Genomic DNA, 18819 nt, shown 5'->3' with positions numbered 1-18819 from the left:
CATACTCAAGATATACTGCATCATCTCTGCACAATTTCAGTAGCCCATAAAAATGGAGATTTCCAATTATTTATTTATTTACTTAAAACGATAGTAAAGCTTTGACACTACTAGAAAACAGATGGCTTATGAGGTTGATGTATAAAGATGCCACATGCATATTACACAATAGTAAAAAATTAGCTCCATAAGTGTAATTACCAGACTTTATATATAACGCTATATTGTAGCTGTGGTACAATCGCCACTGATGGGGTGGTCAATATTGATATTTCTTTTAGCAAGATACTTGAGCTGTAGCCTGAATACATCATATGTGACCACTGTGGACTTTGATCTCTAGTGTAGTGACACAAACATGGAAAAATAAAATATATATAAAAAATTAGCTCAAGAATGTTATATAAGCATAAAAGTTATCAATGGTACAACCGCTTAAGGTTAGCAGCCAAGCATGTCTTGCACTCCAGGTGTAAGATGCATGCAAAATAGAGGTCTACCATTTAAAAATTGTGTTTTTCCACTTATTTTGCAATGGATGGTTATGTTTTCTCCAGTATATCAGTAATTTCACTGGATTACATCAAGCATTGTGTGTAATAGTGTCATGTTTTGTATATCCTATGATTTTCTGATGGGCAAATATGAACTCAAAGGATTAATTTCAGGTTTTAAAAGTAGACGCTAGACAAACAGTCAGAATTGGCAACATGGCAGTCCAGGGGGGCAGCCTAGATTAATGGTCCATGGCTCAAAAACAGACCAAGCAGTGTGCGTACGTTAAATAGGGTTCCCCAATACATTTATCAAACAAAACTTCAGAGGAAGCCAATGAAGGGAAAGAGCGATCCAGCCATGGTGTAAATGCTGCTAAAAGATTTTATAGCGCTAGGCCTTTTGTTGTTAAAACAAGCTTCCAAACCATAATCAACAAAAGGAGAAATTACCGTAAAGAGGAGATTCTAGTAAAAACTGGTTCTTATCATTGTAGCGACCTGTAAAACGTGCCAGGTGATTGGATCATTCCATTAGTTGCTATGGTGACATGTTGAGATTGTAACGTTTACATTTTGTGACTGCTAGTAGATTCGTGAGTTCTGGTTTGCACATACAAGCAGAGAAGATCAAAGCTGTTCTACATATCATAACACATGGGAAATTTACCTGTTTGAAGTTTTTCCTTCGATGTGCTTTCTATGTAGTATGCTTGACAAGGTCTTGGTGAAGTAACCTGCTGACCCAATCTGCTTGTGGGTAATACAGTCAACAGAGCAGTGTATTTACCCTTTACTCCTTGTCATGTTACCATTCTAGATAAGTAGCTGCCATGCAGACTGTCAAAGCTTCGCAGATGTACCCTCTAGCACTCTCTGAATTACAGATTCTACATTGTAACTCTCAGTTTGCTTTTCCAGAGTGCAAGGTCTGGAGAAACCCTTTAAATCTTTTCAGAGGAGCTGAATACAACAGGTAAAGATTTTCTACTCAGCTATACATTCCTTCTTTATTACTGAACACTTTGGGGTACTTACCAAATGGAGACTTGACAGGAAAGTCGTGGTCTCAGCTGCTTTACCTTGTATGTCGACAAATATGGTTGGGAAGTACGAGCCAGCCAAAAATTGTAGGAACCAGCTTTTTTTCTTCAATGATACTAACAACACGCATACATACACACACTTAGTTACATACTTACACACTTTTTTAACCTCTACCTTTGTTAACTTAAGGGCTGTCTTTTGCTACCTGTGCCCTTGCAGTCCTCACACTCACTGTGGGGGAGTGTGGTATGCCCTGTCTGGAGGGAGTTGAGGGGACAGCGATGCTGGTGTTGGGGGCTCTGCTGCCACACCGTAGGCACTAGGAAGTGATTTCTTGTAGACCCGGCGCTTGGGGTTCGACGAGCCCAGGTATAATGCATCAGTGACAAGTCTTCAGTCTCCTCATCCATTGAATTATGCATTATATAGGGCCAGCTCAGTCTTTCTTACAGTGACACAATCACCTAATCACAGCAGGAAAGACATCTAGATTGTTCGGGTGGAGCAGACTCTACACGTATACCTCCTCTTTTCACAAGCCAGTGCGGATGCTGAGCCAAGCGCGGATTGTACTGCTTCAGTTACTTGCGTGCAAATAGTCCATTCAACGCGTATGACACCAGTGGATTGCACTGCCCATGTCTCTGACACCAAAAATGTTAGTCTTTACTTGTCAACACCTGGATAGTATACAGTATAATTTTTGCTTTATAATGAAATCATTTGTTTTAGTTTTGTTTAATTGTCAATGGCCTGAGTGGCCTGAAATATTCATTTTTTCCTCCTCCTAGCTCTGCTCCTTCCAGAACACACACAGCTGACTTTAATCCAATAAAACATGTAATGTACTCTCTTAGGAGGCAAAATAGGATTTCCATCACCAAAGGCTTAATAGACTGATGTTCCCAAATTTAATGCACATGGTTTCTACATTTCTGATTTTTTCTTCACCCTATGCGTTTGTAATAATGTAGAAACGACAGGCCCGGTGTGTGCACATCTCTGGTCAACTGACTAGGGTGTTTTTCTTTCATTTTTCTATTTACCTTAACCGCTGACTTTATTTAGAGATATGTTGTTGGTGTGAATCACATACAGTAACTACCTGGAAAAGTCACCAACACTAGGGATGGTATTTTCTATCGCAAAAGTGTTAAATTCAGTAAAGCAGGAACACCAAAAAAAAATTGTAGGCGCCTGGCAGCTAAAAAAAAAAAAGTGCTTAGGAGACAATTAACAAACTCTTCTTAAGCTCAGCTAATGTTGCTGAAGTGCCTCTGTATCGAGGCATTCAGAAAAAAGGTCAGGGTGCCTGTTTGATTGCACTTAGGGGCATTTCAAAATGCCATTTGAAAGAGACATCCTGCCTCTAACAAGATGGTGGTGCCCATTCACATAAGAGATCCCAGAGGGTGTGTCCAGACAAATACCGCAGCCAACCATGCAAGTTAGTGGAGCCCGGCTCACTAATCACTAAAAAAATCACTAAACAATACCACCTCAAACATTGACAAAGGCTGGTAGTACAATTGGTCCATAGAAAGAGTTAAAATACTAGCATTTGCAATACTCCGAGTTGTTTAGATTTCAAAAATATATGATTTGATGTGGTAAATTGAATTAACTGGCTTCAAAGATAGGACATGGGGGCAGTGTGACCAGATTTGAAAAAAATGGCTTTGAAACAGCAACATACTACTTGTACTTTGCCCTATAACTTGCAAAAAAACATTATAACATTGAGTATTTCTAAACTCACGACAAATATTAAAAGTAGTAGGTTTTTTCATTAGCTTTTGTAGATAAGTAAAAGATTTTTCAAATAAGTTTTTTTCAAATTTTCACTGGATTTTTTTTTTTTTATTGTAAATTAAATGCTATGATCAGAATTGTTTGAAAAAATCTATATATATTTGTATGGGTGCACTAAATGAGAGAAAAGAAAATTACAGTTAAACACTACAGAAGTGTTACAACTCCCCCCCCTAAAAAAAAAAAACTCAGCTCCATCATTAAGGGGTTAATCAGTGTTTCATTTTTGTCTTAAATTTCATGGGTAAAGCTCAGTTATAGTCAGCAAGCGCTGTGTGTTTGTTTTACCTTTTAACACTACATTAGATTAGTTTAGACTTGTCTGTGAGTCTAGATCTATTTTTTCCAGTCACAAAATCTTTATTAATTTAGTATTATTTAATAACAGTTTCATTGTGATAACACTTTGCACACACCACTGAATAGATTAAGGCGTGTTTTTCATTTGACCACAATGTAGTGTGTTATTTTTATTTCTTTATTAAAAGACAATGTTTAGAAATATAAGGAGCATCTCTCCACATCTGAAATAAACTTCCCTCTGTTGTTAAATCCCTTTAAATATTTAAATGATTCAATCACATCATCTCTCCCTTACAGTGAAGGAAAAAAATATTTGATCCCCTGCTGGTTTTGTATGTTTGCCCACTGACAAAGAGATGATCAGTCTATCATTTTAATGGTAGGTTTATTTAAACAGTAAGAAACAGAATAACAACAAAAAATCCAGAATAACGCATTTCAAATAAGTTATACATTTATTTGTATTTTACTAATTGAAATAAGTATTTGATCCCCTATCAATCGGCAAGATGTCTGGCTCCCAGGTGTCTTTTATACAGGTAATGAGCTGAGATTAGGAGCACTCTCTTAAAGGGAGTGCTCCTAATCTCATTTTGTTACCTGTATAAAAGACACCTGTCCACAGAAGCAACCAATCAATGAATCAATCAGATTTCAAACTCTCCACCATGGCCAAGACCAAAGAGCTGTCCAAGGATGTCAGGCACAATATTGTAGACCTACACAAGGCTGGAATGGGCTACAAGACCATCACCAAACAGCTTGGTGAGAAGGTGACAACAGTTGGTGTGATTATTCGCAAATGGAAGAAACACAAAATAACTTTCAATATCCCTCGGTCTGGGGCTCCATGCAAGATCTCACCTCGTGGAGTTTCAATGATCATGAGAATGATGAGGAATCGGCCCAGAACTACACGGGAGGATCTTGTCAATGATCTCAAGGCAGCTGGCACCATAGTCGCCAAGAAAACTAGGCTGTGAAGGACTGAAATCCTGCAGAGCCCGCAAGGTCCCCCTGCTCAATAAAGCACATGTACAGGCCCGTCTGAAGTTTGCCAACGAATATCTGAATGATTCAGAATAGAACTCGTTGAAACTGTTGTGGCTAGATGAGACCAAAATCTAGCTATTTGGCATCAACTCACCTCGCCATGCTACCTATGATCCCAACAACACTATCCCCACCGTCAAAGATGGAGGTGGAAACATTATGCTTTGGGAGTTTTTTCTGTTAAGGGGGATAGGACAACTTCACGATAGATTGGGCCATGTACCATCAAATCTTGGGTGAGAACCTCCTTCCCTCAGCCAGGGCATTGAAAATGGGGCATGACAATGACCCAAAAACACACGGCCAAGGCCACAAAGGAGTGGCTCAGGAAGAAGCACATTAAGGTCCTAGAGTGGCCTAGCCAGTCTTCAGACCTTAATCCCATAGAAAATCTGTGGAGGGAGTTGAAGGTTTGAGTTGCCAAACGTCAGCCTCAAAACCTTAATGACTTGGAGAGGATCTGCAAAGAGGAGTGGGCCAAAATCCCTCCTGAGATGTGTGCATAAGTGGTGGCCAACTACAAGAAACGTCTGACCTCTGTGATTGCCATCAAGGGTTTTACCACCAAGTGCTAAATCATGTTTTGCAAAGGGGTCAAATACTTATTTCACTGAATAAAATGTAAATCAATTTATAACTTATTTGAAATGCGTTATTCTGGATTTTTTTGTTGTTATTCTGTCTCTCACTGTTCAAATAAACCTACCATTAAAATGATAGACTGATCATGTCTTTGTCAGTGGGCAAACCAACAACCAAGTCACCACCTCCAATATGAACACTTTAATTTGCTGTTGGTGCCAACCCCTTGGATAGCTTACTTCCTGTCCTTTTAATTGGTGATCTGATGAAAACATGTTTGTAAAACCTGTGTCCAAACTTACAGATAATTCTGCAAGATGTGATAGTAGAATACTACAGAAGATGGTTTAGTACACAATATATCTTCCTCATTGCAGATTCTACTATATAAAACAGAATACTTTGATTGTATTTATAGATAAGAGATTAGCATGGATTAATTTCCATCATTTAACCTTTGATGTTTTTGATGTTTTGTTTAAGGTACACATGGGTTACCGGGAGAGAGCCTCTCACATACTACGATATGAATCTGTCAGCACAAGATCATCAGACATTTTTCACATGCGACACAGACATGTTGAGACCATCTGATGCTGGTATTTGGTTTCTTCCTATTTATTGTCTTAGTTAACCCCTTCTGCAACAGCCCTGGGGAAACAGTCTCAGGTTATAAAAGCAAGTCAAATGCATTAGCCTATACAGTTTTTCCACGTATAAATACAGAAAAAAAACTTTTGTTAGAATAGATAGCATGGGGCACATTTATTCATATATTTGAAGGGAAAAAGAAATGACTTATCTTTAAGAGAAGCTGCAGCTCCAAATCTGTAGTGTCATTTTATTTGCACTCTCTAGTATGTTGCGCAAATAAAGCTTTTTATATCTGTCACAAAGTGGATTTTAAGAATGTTTTGTATTCAGATGGCAACCATTGGTTTTACGTGATTGTTTTAACCCACGACTGCACACACCTGCATGGACAGGCGAGAGGTTAATAGGTTTGAGGGTACAGGGGAAACTTTTACCCAGTGGATGAAATCATGCATATAGTTTATCAACCAAATCAAAATACATGCATAATAATCAAGAAAGAGAAATGAAATAGATTATGCTTACGTCTCTTCCTGCAGGGCTAACGCCAGGCACCATGCACTAGTCCGTCATTGCCGGAAGGGGCCTACTTTTATACCTTTTAAGTAGTACATGCATTTCTATATACATATCTGTCTACATGATCATGCTCATTACCTATTGTTTATAGATTCTGTAGTTAATAACCCCCCCCCCAAAAAAAACAACAACAGGCTTTCCATGCTGTACTCCCTATCCTGGTCTGCGTGTTCAAACTCCCAGCCTTCCTAGTTCAAGGACATATTCAGCTGTGTTCAGTGGCAACTCTAGAAACAATATATAGGGGGGGCACACAAGATACCACAGTCAAACTGGGGGGGCATTAATAATTTCCACCATTAAATCATACCACTGAAAAAACACACACACACACATATATTGCCAAAAGTAATGTGCTATGGAATGATACTTTTGTTATTGGACAATACAATACTTGATCATTCAACATGGGAAGCCTGAAGCCACAATTTAGTACGACTAATCCTTGAAATACTTTAAACACAATACCTTAACTTTTCCACTAAATGATTTCAGGGCCTAATATTAGTCCCTGCTGCCGATATATATATATATATATATATATATATATATATAAATATATATATAAATATTAGACCCTGCTGCCGATAGCAGGTATAGATCAACACATTAACACACAAACCCAGCTTTGCATGTATAGATCAATTGAAATTCACTTGTGATCTCAGCACTGAAGGTATATATCAAATAAACAGAATCAGACATACAAATCCTGTATTTGCAGGTATGCAATAATAATATATGAAATGTAGCATTGCAGGTATAGATCAAATCAATACATGGAAACAGCATTGCAGGTATTAATCAACTGAACAAGACATACAAACCCTGTATTTGCAGGTATACATAAATAATGTATGGAAACATAGCATAGCAGATATGGATCTACAGAAGAACACACAAACCAAGCTTTGCAGGTACAGATCAATTGGAATTCACATAAAAACACGGCTTTAAAGATATATTTAAAACCCCCTAAATTACAGGCATAGATAGGTTGCACACCCCAACCACGCTGCCCACATAGAACCTGGCCAGCACCCAGATAACACACATAAGATTTGCCATCTTTGTCCCATACACCCTGCCTGTGCCATCCTGTTCCCCAAGGCTCAAACATCCTGCTAGTGCCATCTTTGCCCTTCCACAATTATACATCTATGATACACACAATCATATTAACTCATGCTCTCCCTCATTCAGACAAATCATCCACATATTAACTCATGCTCTCCCTCATTCAGACAATTCATCCATTTTAAGAAATTATACCCCTTGGAGCTTCAAATGAGGGGCTACATGTATTTCTAGGACAAAAGTTGAGTGCACAAATAATGATGGAATATGTCGCTTTGGCTTGAAAATATGTTTTTTCTAACCATAACGACATGTTCATTTGTGTCTTGCGCACTCCAGGTTTGTACTAGAAACACACACAGCCCCTCATTTGATGCGCCAAGGGATGTCGTTTTTGCAAATGTGTACTTTTTGTGCCATAATTTAACTTCCTACGTGAGCAGTAATGCCACGTCAAGGTTTCAACCCTAATTACTGATCATTCACACGCCTTTCATATCTCCATTCACTCACAGAAGCACACGCCATTCTTTCAATACATTTACTCACAGTAGCACAGACCATTCTTTCCCCTTACAATCCAAAGAAATGATGGTAAAGGGAGAAGAAAAAATCACTTTTACAGCAAAAATAAGTTTTGCAGTAAAAATGCCAGGCGCTCCAGGGATGATATGGTTACTCACGTACCGCACAGGCTAAATGGCTGATTTTAATAATCTTTGCAGTTCATCAGGATTTCAAAAATTGCCTCCCTCTACTGTTGGCTAAATTTAACCCCATGATCAAAGGGATCATAGGATGAAAAATTAGTATCGGCCATTTTTAAAAAGGGAATGTGACTTTTTATAGCTATATGATCGCTGTGGTAACATTGGCTACCACAGTGATCATTAAGCTAGAATACTTAAACTTTTTTTTTTTTTTTTTTTAAAGTTAAACTACTTTATGTTTAAACAATTTAATTTGGGGGTCTCTAGGCAATTTTGATCTTTTTTTTATCTGCCTTTAGAGACCCCCAAATCATTTTTTTTACATTTTTATTTTTTTTAACTTAATATTTTTTATTCGTTTTTTACAATCTATATACCGTTGGAAAGGTGAGGCGATTACACTGGTATATGTTGGGGGTATGTAGCTGCTTAGATGCATGAGATACAGGCATCTAAGCAGCATGCCCCCATACCTCTTTAACTGACAATTGTCAGTTGTTAATAAAGTTGCGCGGTGACATCATCGCATCATTGCGCGAGACGTCACCGGGCAGATTCAGTGTGAGGGGCAGATCGCCGGGGTAGGTGGTGATGGAGGCTGGGACTGCTAGCGACGGCACCATGCCGTCGTTAGTAGTCAAGGACTGTCATGGGTGCTTACAAATTCGGTGGGGGGGGCAACAGGCGGGGCAAGGAATAACCTAGGGGGGGCAATTGCCCCCCTGTAGCGACGCCACTGGCTGTGTTTAGTCAAGCTAGAACATTTCACATCTTGATTTGAAGTTCTTTTTATACTTTATACAAAGAATAGCTGACAAATAACTATATTACCCCTTACACCATTATGCCTTCATCACACGATCAACTCTTCCGAGCACTACAGTGATTAAAGAAGGGTTTCGGCTTTAAACAGTACTATAAATGACATATGTAATGATACATTGAGATACAAAAGTGTTAAAATCACACGGTGGATGGAACAGCACCCTTTATTCACCTTATTAAATGTTACGTTTGATTCCAGGGGATGAAATTCTTAATCAAGATGATGCCCTTTTAAGCATTAATCACTAATTCATTATATTCAATATAATAATATATTATTACAAGGTATGATACTGGTTATATGTTGAGTCATAAATCTGGTTCATTAGTATTGCAGATTTTCGCTTATAAATCTTAATTGTTGACTTTTTATAGCTCCAGAGACAGCTGAGTGATTACTTTCTCATTTGCCCTTTTCTATCCGTGAGAGAATGTCTTTCCTGGAGCTCACATTAATTTATGTCTTTTATTTATATAATCAATCACGGCAAATAAAAAAAAACCACAAAAACCCTAATTCCATTTACCTGAGTATTGTTAAAAGAGGGACTCCTGTGATTCATTTTGTCAAATACAGGAAACACGAGCTTTCAACTAAAGTGTGACTTGTTAGATAGCAGGAATGTACTTTCAGAGCACCAAAAGGCTGGATTGTCTCATATGCAAAGCCAAGACTAATATTTTGTCTCTACAGGAAAATAAGAAATATTTTCCACCAATTTCTTCGTGAATTCATTGTTTCAAAGTGACACTTCCTTTAAAATATATAAATATGTATGTATGTAACATAAATAATATGTCTGTTATATAAAAAAAACTTACCGACTCTTTTGAAAGAGGAACTCTGATTGGCTTTGTGGTGTCAATCAACAGATGGTTGGAATTCAGTTCACACTAGATCATAAACTAATAATAGAATGTACTCTTCTTGAATCTGGTGGGACAGAACCCCTAGCGAGAACTCGTGGAGGGGACACACAGGGACAATGTCAAGGATATGGAGAAACAATTCCTGAATATCCTTTTATTTGTACTTTGTGCTGCTCCGCCGCATGATGTCCCCTCTTCTGAGATCTTCGATTCTTTTGGTGGCCCAGCCCTGTAATCATACATGGGAAGTTTCCAGGGTTGGCTGCCCAGAGACCCCTTTTTTTCCCCTAGACGTGGGGCTGGATGGGGACTAGACAGGGATGTGTAAAACCTGGGTGGAGGATGGGTATGTACCTTTCCTGGAGAAAACCAACACGGAACCCAGTGGATTCACGCACAAAAAGGGCAGGAGAGTTGAGTTTCATATACATATAATATTTTAACCCTGTTGAACTCAGTTTTATAAGGAGGTCTTCCCTCAGTTTCGTTCTTGAATCTACAATCATGCCCCTTATTTACCATAAAATGTAGCATTAATAGTACTGCTTCTCTAAATCCCATCTCTCATTGCAAAGCACTCTGAAGCATTACTTGAAAAGCAGCATTTAGTAAGATTTCTTATTCTGAAAATAGAATTCTTGTAACGTCTCACACACCACACATAGCATTAAGTACAAGACTACCTTAGACATTCGCGGGAGCTGCAAAGATAAGGCTTTGACAAGGCCAACCCGTTCTGCTAATATTTGCCCACTGGAGATCCATGATGACAGCTTTGTAGTGGCTAGACATCAATAATGAAATATAAATATTTAAAGTTCAATTAATAAAATATATAAATCCACTGACAGGTGTACATTGGGGATGTATTATTTCTTTACAGTCCATATAATTGGTGAGCGTAGCATCACAAGCTGACTTTAGTCCCTCCATATGACTTTCATAGTTTCATCGTCCAGAAGTTTCCGAAAGATTTGCTTTACTTTTCTACCATTTAAGCAAACTCAGATACGATGAAACGTAGTCAATACATAGTTGGATATTTTACTATTATTTCTGTAGAATTGCTAAGAATGTTGATATTCAACATGTCCATGTTTGTTTGACACCACGGTTCCTTTTAAAGACAATCTAGCTGTGGTTGCAGTTCAAGGACATTAGTGTCTTTCCCTGCAACAAAGCTAGACATTGTGTTCATCCGCATGCCTAGGAACAGAGGTTTTTACCCCAATCTTAGGGTGAAGGAGCAAAATCTTAGGGCCACACAGTCTTGAGCAGAATCATACATGCAGTACATTGATCTGATGATATCCAAGACTCCTAATTAGTCATTTTGCTTACAGAATGCCATGGTTCATACCCCTGTTTGAATTAGAGCATGTATTGGTGTAAATAACACATTTGATGAGTCTCTACGTGGAAAATGCACGATGAGATATTAATATTAATAGTTTGAGTCTCATAACCAGCTCATTCACAAATGGGCCATTAACATAGAGAGTGATGCATGTTTCTTAGCACTATGGCATTATAGGTCTAACAGTATAGTGTGACCGTGGGTCTTGGACTGCTTGAATTGTCCTACAATCAGGGGACCTGTCCTTGAGCTGGGGCAGTTTGGTTCTGGGGCAATTCACTGTCCTGTTATAAACATCAAGGACCACAAATCTGCATTCTGTTCCACAATGCGGCATGTTCTGCACCGGGAAGTGATATCACATCCTGGTACTTAGTACAGTCACGGCAGATGGACCGTGAGACCTACCGGAAAAGTACTGTGTCCTCCAACTCAGCTGCATAATCCAGCACTGGACGTAAGCGAGCAAGCAGGCAGGGGCTAAGCCTCAATAAAGCCAAGTCAGTTAAAATCAGGTTAACGACACCTATTTGCGCATTTTTTCCCCCAGAAATCATTCATATTTAAATAAGAACATTGAATGCCATCTGACACCTGATTCTCATAATATACTATATTTTTCTCCAGTTATGCAGAAAGCTTGGCGAGAACGAAGCCCCCAAGCGAGAGTGAAAGCTGGACACAAGGCCTTGGAAGAGTTTAGTGAGTAAGTACCGTAATTTGTTTTGGTATGTATGGGTCCTTTATCTCAATGGTTAAAAACAACCCAATAATCTTGGGGGATTCGAAAATATATGAAACACAAAATTAAAATGTATCTAGGGCTCCAAAACATTGCCCTTGCCTGCTTGGATCTCTGATCCTTATTCTTCTTTACAGCTGTGCCACTGCATATATTCTGTTGGCTGAAGAAGAAGCCACCACAATAATGGAGGCCGAAAAACTGTTCCAGCAGGCATTAAAAGCAGCAGAATCTGCATATAAAAAGTCCCAACAGCAGCAGCACTTGAGTGTACAACACGAAGCTCAGCACAGTGAGTGATGGCTTATCATTTCACTTTTTTTCTTTTTATAAAAAGTATGGTAATTGTGTTCAAATACATATTACTTTGGATTTTTCTTCCAATTATTTTGATTTTGCTTCCTAAAAAAAAATAAATCATTTTTTTGTTAATTTACAGGAAGAGACACAAATGTTTTAATTTATACAAAACGAAGACTAGCAATGTGTGCAAGAAAATTGGGAAGAATACGTGAAGCTGTTAAAATTATGAGAGATGTAAGTGTCATTTTTTCCGGTTTCTTTTTATACACATTAAGGTAAACACTGGATACATGGGTTACAATCACAGAATATTACATTACTTATTTTAGATACTGTATTTGCTTAATTATAAGACAAGGTTTTTTTCAGAGCAAATTCTTATAATCTGGGTCATTTTATAATCAGACCTCAAATAGGTCTGACTATGAGACTAAGATCCATATCACCCGTAGCGCTGCAGTGGACCTGGATCCTCCTGTCTGGTGACCTGCGCTGCTGGTGCTTCTGACTCCCTGGTGTGTATTCAGGGCAGCGGTAGACGTCTACCCACTTTTTTCTTTCCAAAATAATGTGGTCTTTTACCTTAAATGCCATAAAAAGTTTTTTTTAAGCAAAGTGAATACAACCACATTCATTATTGATTATATAATAGCCTTCTTTTTCATTACACTGTGTATAAAATGAATATACATACAATAGATCTCTTGCTTTTTACTATGTAAATTTTTACAATGAAAAGCAGGCAGTATCGTAATATTAAATAAACCAGAAACGTAATCGAGGCAAAAATAGGCAAGAGCCAGGAGGCAATAAATGATGTGCATGTAGCCGCCTGGTTGAATGCATATGGCTGCACGTAACACTAGAGCCCCCCAACTTCAACAGCTAGTCTGTGCCACCATTGCCCCTTTCCCCCCTCCTTCCCCATGCTCACACAATTACACATCCATGCTCACACAATCATACATTCAAGCTCACACACGCACACAATTACAAATCCATGCTGACACACGCACAATTACAAATCCATGCTCACACATACACACAAGTACACATCCATGCTCACACACACAAGTACACATCCATGCCCACACACGTACATATATACACACAAACACATATACATACATGGCACCTCCCGCCCGCTTACCTCTCACACTGTACGAGCAGCCTCTGTTTCACCATGGGCCGTGATGTCACATGACCCCCGATACGCTCCTGTCTCCCATCCTGGATCAGTGCGAGGAGACAGGAAGAAGGGGTTGCAGGGGTCGCATCCGTCCCCCTAGAGGCAGGTGCCTGGTCTTTACCCCTGTAGTTACGCCAGTGACCTGATATATATAGGCACACTCTGCCCTCCCCCGAGATATGCTGCCACTCTGCCCTCCACCCGATATATACTGCCACTCTGCCCCCCCGTGATACGCTGCCACTCTGCCCCCCCCGTGATACGCTGCCACTCTGCCCCCCCGTGATACGCTGCCACTCTGCCCCCAAGATGTGCCCCCCCCCCCCACGACTTACCAAAGAAGACTCCCGTGTGTCTTGCATGGCCGGCAGGGGACACCTACGCAATATGCATAGACAACTTCCGGTGCCGGCACTTCCGCCAGCACGGGAGATTGTCTAAGGCCATCGTGTAGACGTTCACCGGCTGCGGCGATGCGCGTAAACGACCTCCGCTGCTGGCACGTCTGCACAATGTGCTTTAACAATCTCCCTTGCCGGGACTCCCCCCCGTGGGAATACCCGGCAAGGGAGATTGGTGAAGCACACCGAGCAGACGTGCCAGCAGCGGTGGTCGTTCACGCTCATCGTCGCTGCCGGAGAACGTCTACACGATGCGCTTAGACAATCTCCCATGCCGGCACTCCCCCCGTGGAAAGTGCCGACAGGGGAGGCTGTCTGAGCGTATCAGAGAGTAGGATGCAGATTCCCTGCACCGCTGCGGGGGATCTGTATCCTAACCCTGCTGCCTGCCCGGCGCCCGGAACTGCATGTCCCGGAACTATAAGTGCGGCTTATATTCGGGCCAATACGGTAATAATTCTTAAGTACCTTTTCATATACAGTAAGAAGTAAATTTACATCTGACCAGCAGGTGGCGCTCACTGTGTTTTGATTTCACGGCTCCCACAATGTCCAGACTTTACACACAGTAACTGTATACATTTTAAAGGGCCCTTCACTACACTTCAAAGCTGATGATCGAAATTAATCTCAAATTTGAAACCATAGTATTAAGCATTCAGCTTAACTAACGGAAGTAAAAGAACAAAAAATATACAATCCAACTTAATATTAATAGATTTATTGTTTTATATAGCTCCGTATTCCGTATCAACATGGATATTCAGCTATCCAACCTAATTAACCATGATTAACATAGTCATCCACTAATAATTCTTGCAGTAATGGATCTACTCATAAAAGAAAATATTAATCTTAAATAATCCAAACCAAATATTTCACTAAGATCCAAATCACTGATTCCAAATGTTTTTAAACGGCCCATGATAACGCTAACTGTGATCAGGTGTACGTCGATCTTACCTTCCAAGGTACCCACCACAAGTCAATCCCTGAAGCCGCTTCAGAAGGCATCTAACGGAACTGAATCTATGGAAAAACATTTTTTTTCAATGTTAACTGTAAATTAAAAATATGATCAACCCTTCTCACTTTTTCTTTCTCTATCCCAGAAACATTGCAAGTGGAGAACTAATAACAACCCCTGCCCCCCCCCAAAAAACAGCGTACCATGCTAAAATACAGAGATTTAAAGCCGCCTAAAAATATATTTTAAAAATAGACAAAAATGAAACCAACTAATGTCCTTTATACAATGTTGTATGTAACATTTCTTTGTTGTGCGTCTACGTAAGTGTAAGAATTCAGGATAATCTGAAATGTGGGCAGACTAATGTCCCCGACACCCTCACTATAGAAGAATGCCTTATAAATGACTCATGTAATTCTTCCTAAACAAACACAAAATTAACATAAAGCTCTTATGAGCTTTATGTGCTTCTGCACATAAAGCTCCGACAATATCAGCGGTGAACATTAACATCCTTCAAATGTCTCTGACCCTGCCTTTCATAAAGAGCTCTGAAGGTAATGCTAGAACTCACTGTTTAGTTTTTTTTTTTTATGTCGTACACATAACACATTTTCCTTCACATGAAACTGCAATTAAAGTGATTAAAGAAATTCTAGATGACCCCTTTTTTTAAGCAGGCAGAAGGATTACAGAAAGTTTGACAACTCAGCTTATTTACGAAAGTTTCCCATATGCTTCTGTAATGTTATATTGCCGCGGCAAGCTTTAAAAACAATATTGGATGAAGAACTATTTATATGGGTAACGCACAAAGCCGGCGTGATTGATTGTCACACTGAAAAATGATATATGAAATCTAGCCATTAATAATAAGTAAAGATAAAACGCATTGGCCCGAGCTATGCAATTACTAATCAAGCTGCAATGTCCCCTAATTAGCCCTCCCTCATTTCAGTACACTGGGAAAAAAAATAGAATAATTGCACGTGAATGAGAAATTAATGATATATTTGTTTTAACTAATGAATGTATTTACTTGCAGTTAATGAAAGAGTTTCCTCTTCTTAGCATGGTGAATATCCATGAAAACCTGCTGGAAGCCTTGCTGGAATTGCAGGCCTATGCGGATGTTCAGGCGGTATTAGCAAAATACGACGGTGAGATAGCGTTGTTTCACCTACTCTGCTGAACTTAACGCGTATCTTTCCTAGTGTTGTTGATGCCCACCCCCCCCCCAGAAATAAATATGTAATAATGTAACATTTTCACACATTTAATTGTCATGTGACTCAAAAACAGACATTCATAGGTTGCTGCTGTTGAAACTGAAAAAAATTCTATTCTATTCTATTCCAATAAGGTTTATTTATAGCTTATCAAATTACAACTAAAATGATGTGCCTTTAAATTGATGCAAAGTCTTACAATTCTATTTCTATTGGCTTTCTTTCTTTCAGGAAACTTAACCCTTATGTCATGTAGGGGTTTTTATTTAGTGATCGTATTTAGATATTTAAATACATATTTAAATTGGGACAAACGGTGTAACACACACACCTCCTCTATTTCGTGGTGCGTTACCATTCGGAAACCTTCATAGCTCCTCCAAAATATTAAAAAAAAAATGGAACGGGGTCTTTAAAAAATGTAAGCTTTGTTTTTCTTCAAGCATAAAATAGTAACAAGTAATACTCTCAAGCACATGAGTTATGGTGGCCCAGAAATGCCCACTGCCTCCCTGAGCTGTGCTTGTGAGTATTATAAGCTTTATTTTTCTTCAAAATAATGAGTATTTTAGACTCCGTAGAAGAGCTCCCGTTCCGTTTTTTTGCATGTTTAAATTTAGTGACTCGTTTTAGGGAAATCGTTATCTTGAGTGATCATGTAGATCCTTGTGGATATTCCATTATCTTGGCCCAGAGACATACACAGCAACGTATTACTGAGATATTTATCACGCTCCTGAAATCAGATACTTGTGGGCCAGGGATTGTGGACACTATATGGACCAAATACAACCAGACCAGTTAGAAGCAGATTTCACCTTTTATCAAAAACGAAGTAGGATGTTGAGTCTTGACGTTGACTTCTTTGTCCAGGTATGGGGACTACACATTGGCCAGCTACAAAAACAAGGTCTTGCTTTAGAAAGGCAAAACAAAACACTAGCTAATCAATACAATAGCACCCATAGGCACTACTTTTGTGGTTTGTAAAACGGATCCCAAGCCAGACTCTCTAAAATCTACATTTTGAAACAGAGGCTGCTCGAACGGTGTGTGAGCAGCTGGATAGCAAGTTGCAGGAGCAGTGAGAGGTAAGCTGGAGTTGGGATGTATGTATATAAAATGTAGATTTTAGAGAGTCTGGCTTGGGATCCGTCTTACAAACCACAAAAGTAGTGCCTATGGGTGCTATTGTATTGATTAGCTAGTATTTACTTTTGGTTTTCTAAAGCAAGACCTTGTTTTTGTAGCTGGCCAATGTGTAGTCCCCATACCTGGACAAAGTTGGGTTGACTTGTGAACCCAGACTGAAGGATGAAAGCATGAAATGCATGTAAACCATACATTGCTGTATCGATTACTGAAATTAAGCAACAAAATTGTTAATATTTCCCCTTTCTTGTTGCATCTTCCCATTTATTATATTTAAAAAATGTTCTCACTATAATAGGAAGTAATTCATCTTCACTTAATTCAACAACTTTGATAATAACATAGCAAGGCCCGTGGAGGTTTTATTTAGGTTTAATTAGGATGCCATAACATTTCATATCGCACGCCGTTCTTTTATTTGATTATGCTTAAAACCTTTTTTTTCAAATGTCCTTCTTTTCTTTCTTACAGATATCAGTCTTCCCAAATCGGCAACAATATGTTACACGGCAGCGTTGTTAAAAGCCAGAGCTGTCTCTGAAAAGTGGGTAGGCTGTCTGCAAACAGTGTCACCTATAACGCTACAAAAAATTTGTAAATGAAAAAAAAAAAAATGAAATCCAAAATATATATTTATATCTAAAGAGTGAAAATATTCCACTGCAAACAGCTGCTGCTACACAGCTCCCTCCTGAGCACAGATGAAATACAATACAATGGAACCAGCACTATTAATAGAAACCGTATTAAAAGTGTCCGTCTACAAATGTTTCTGGAACAGTTTGGTCTTTTTAATATCCAATTGCAAGCGTCACAAACAAATTGCCTTATTGTGTGCAAACATTAGAATTCTCTTACAAACTTCGGCCTTGTAACGCAAAGTTAAAGTACACTTACCTTGTCCTCCTATTTTGAATGTTGATGTCCACCAAAATCAAGGGTTTTAAGCCTTTTTCCCCTTAAATTGGATCATCCAATTGGTTTCTCCTTAGATGACTACACTGTCCATGTTCTTCAGTAGATATACTACATTGAGTCCCTCTTCATTCCACCAGCCCATATGGCTAATACAAGGCTGTTTAATTTGTAGAAAGAGAAGTTAGAGTTGACACTTGCACATGGTGGGACCAATACAGTAATCTACGGAGCTTAATTATTATGGACTTATTCAAAACTAAAAGTGTCCAAAGAAGCAGGACAAGGTTAACCATACTTTTTTAGTTTGCGTAGCCATAGAGGCGAGCCTTTCCTTTTTTCCCCTTGTGCTTTATTTGTGGTTATAAAGACGAAATAATTATAGAGACATTGTTTAGATGAGGATATTTAATGTGGTTTCTATTCATAGCACTTGTTCCATTGTTTTGTAAAACAGTGTTGATGTATTTTACGATGGGGCAGTAGCGTTTATTCACTAAAGGGAGGATTTGTGGTTTCAACTCCACCGCTACACTATTCATGATGATGGACTTTTTGCTGCTGCAAACCCACGTATACTCACGCTATAGTGACATAGTCTCTTGACTTCGAAAA

At 39.0% G+C, this 18819-nt stretch overlaps 1 protein-coding gene across 1 annotated transcript in view; it reads left to right on the top strand.

Moving 5' to 3' along the window:
- The window catches only part of LOC149298353 (suppressor of tumorigenicity 7 protein homolog), a 71821-nt gene that overhangs the window by 14358 nt on the left and 38644 nt on the right, over positions 1-18819 (top strand). Inside the window, exons 4-10 of the mRNA XM_089487504.1 lie at positions 1416-1470; positions 5775-5890; positions 11931-12009; positions 12183-12337; positions 12485-12582; positions 15954-16068; positions 17761-17833. Coding sequence (XP_089343630.1) covers positions 1416-1470; positions 5775-5890; positions 11931-12009; positions 12183-12337; positions 12485-12582; positions 15954-16068; positions 17761-17833 — 691 coding nt within the window. The remainder of the gene's footprint in view (positions 1-1415; positions 1471-5774; positions 5891-11930; positions 12010-12182; positions 12338-12484; positions 12583-15953; positions 16069-17760; positions 17834-18819) is intronic.

The sequence above is a fragment of the Sceloporus occidentalis genome, unplaced genomic scaffold (genome assembly GCF_023333645.1).
Source record: "Sceloporus occidentalis isolate IW3139 unplaced genomic scaffold, rSceOcc1.0.p SCAF_33, whole genome shotgun sequence".
In the NCBI taxonomy this organism is placed as follows: Eukaryota; Metazoa; Chordata; class Lepidosauria; order Squamata; family Phrynosomatidae; genus Sceloporus; species Sceloporus occidentalis.
This window is presented reverse-complemented; position numbering and strand designations above follow the sequence as displayed.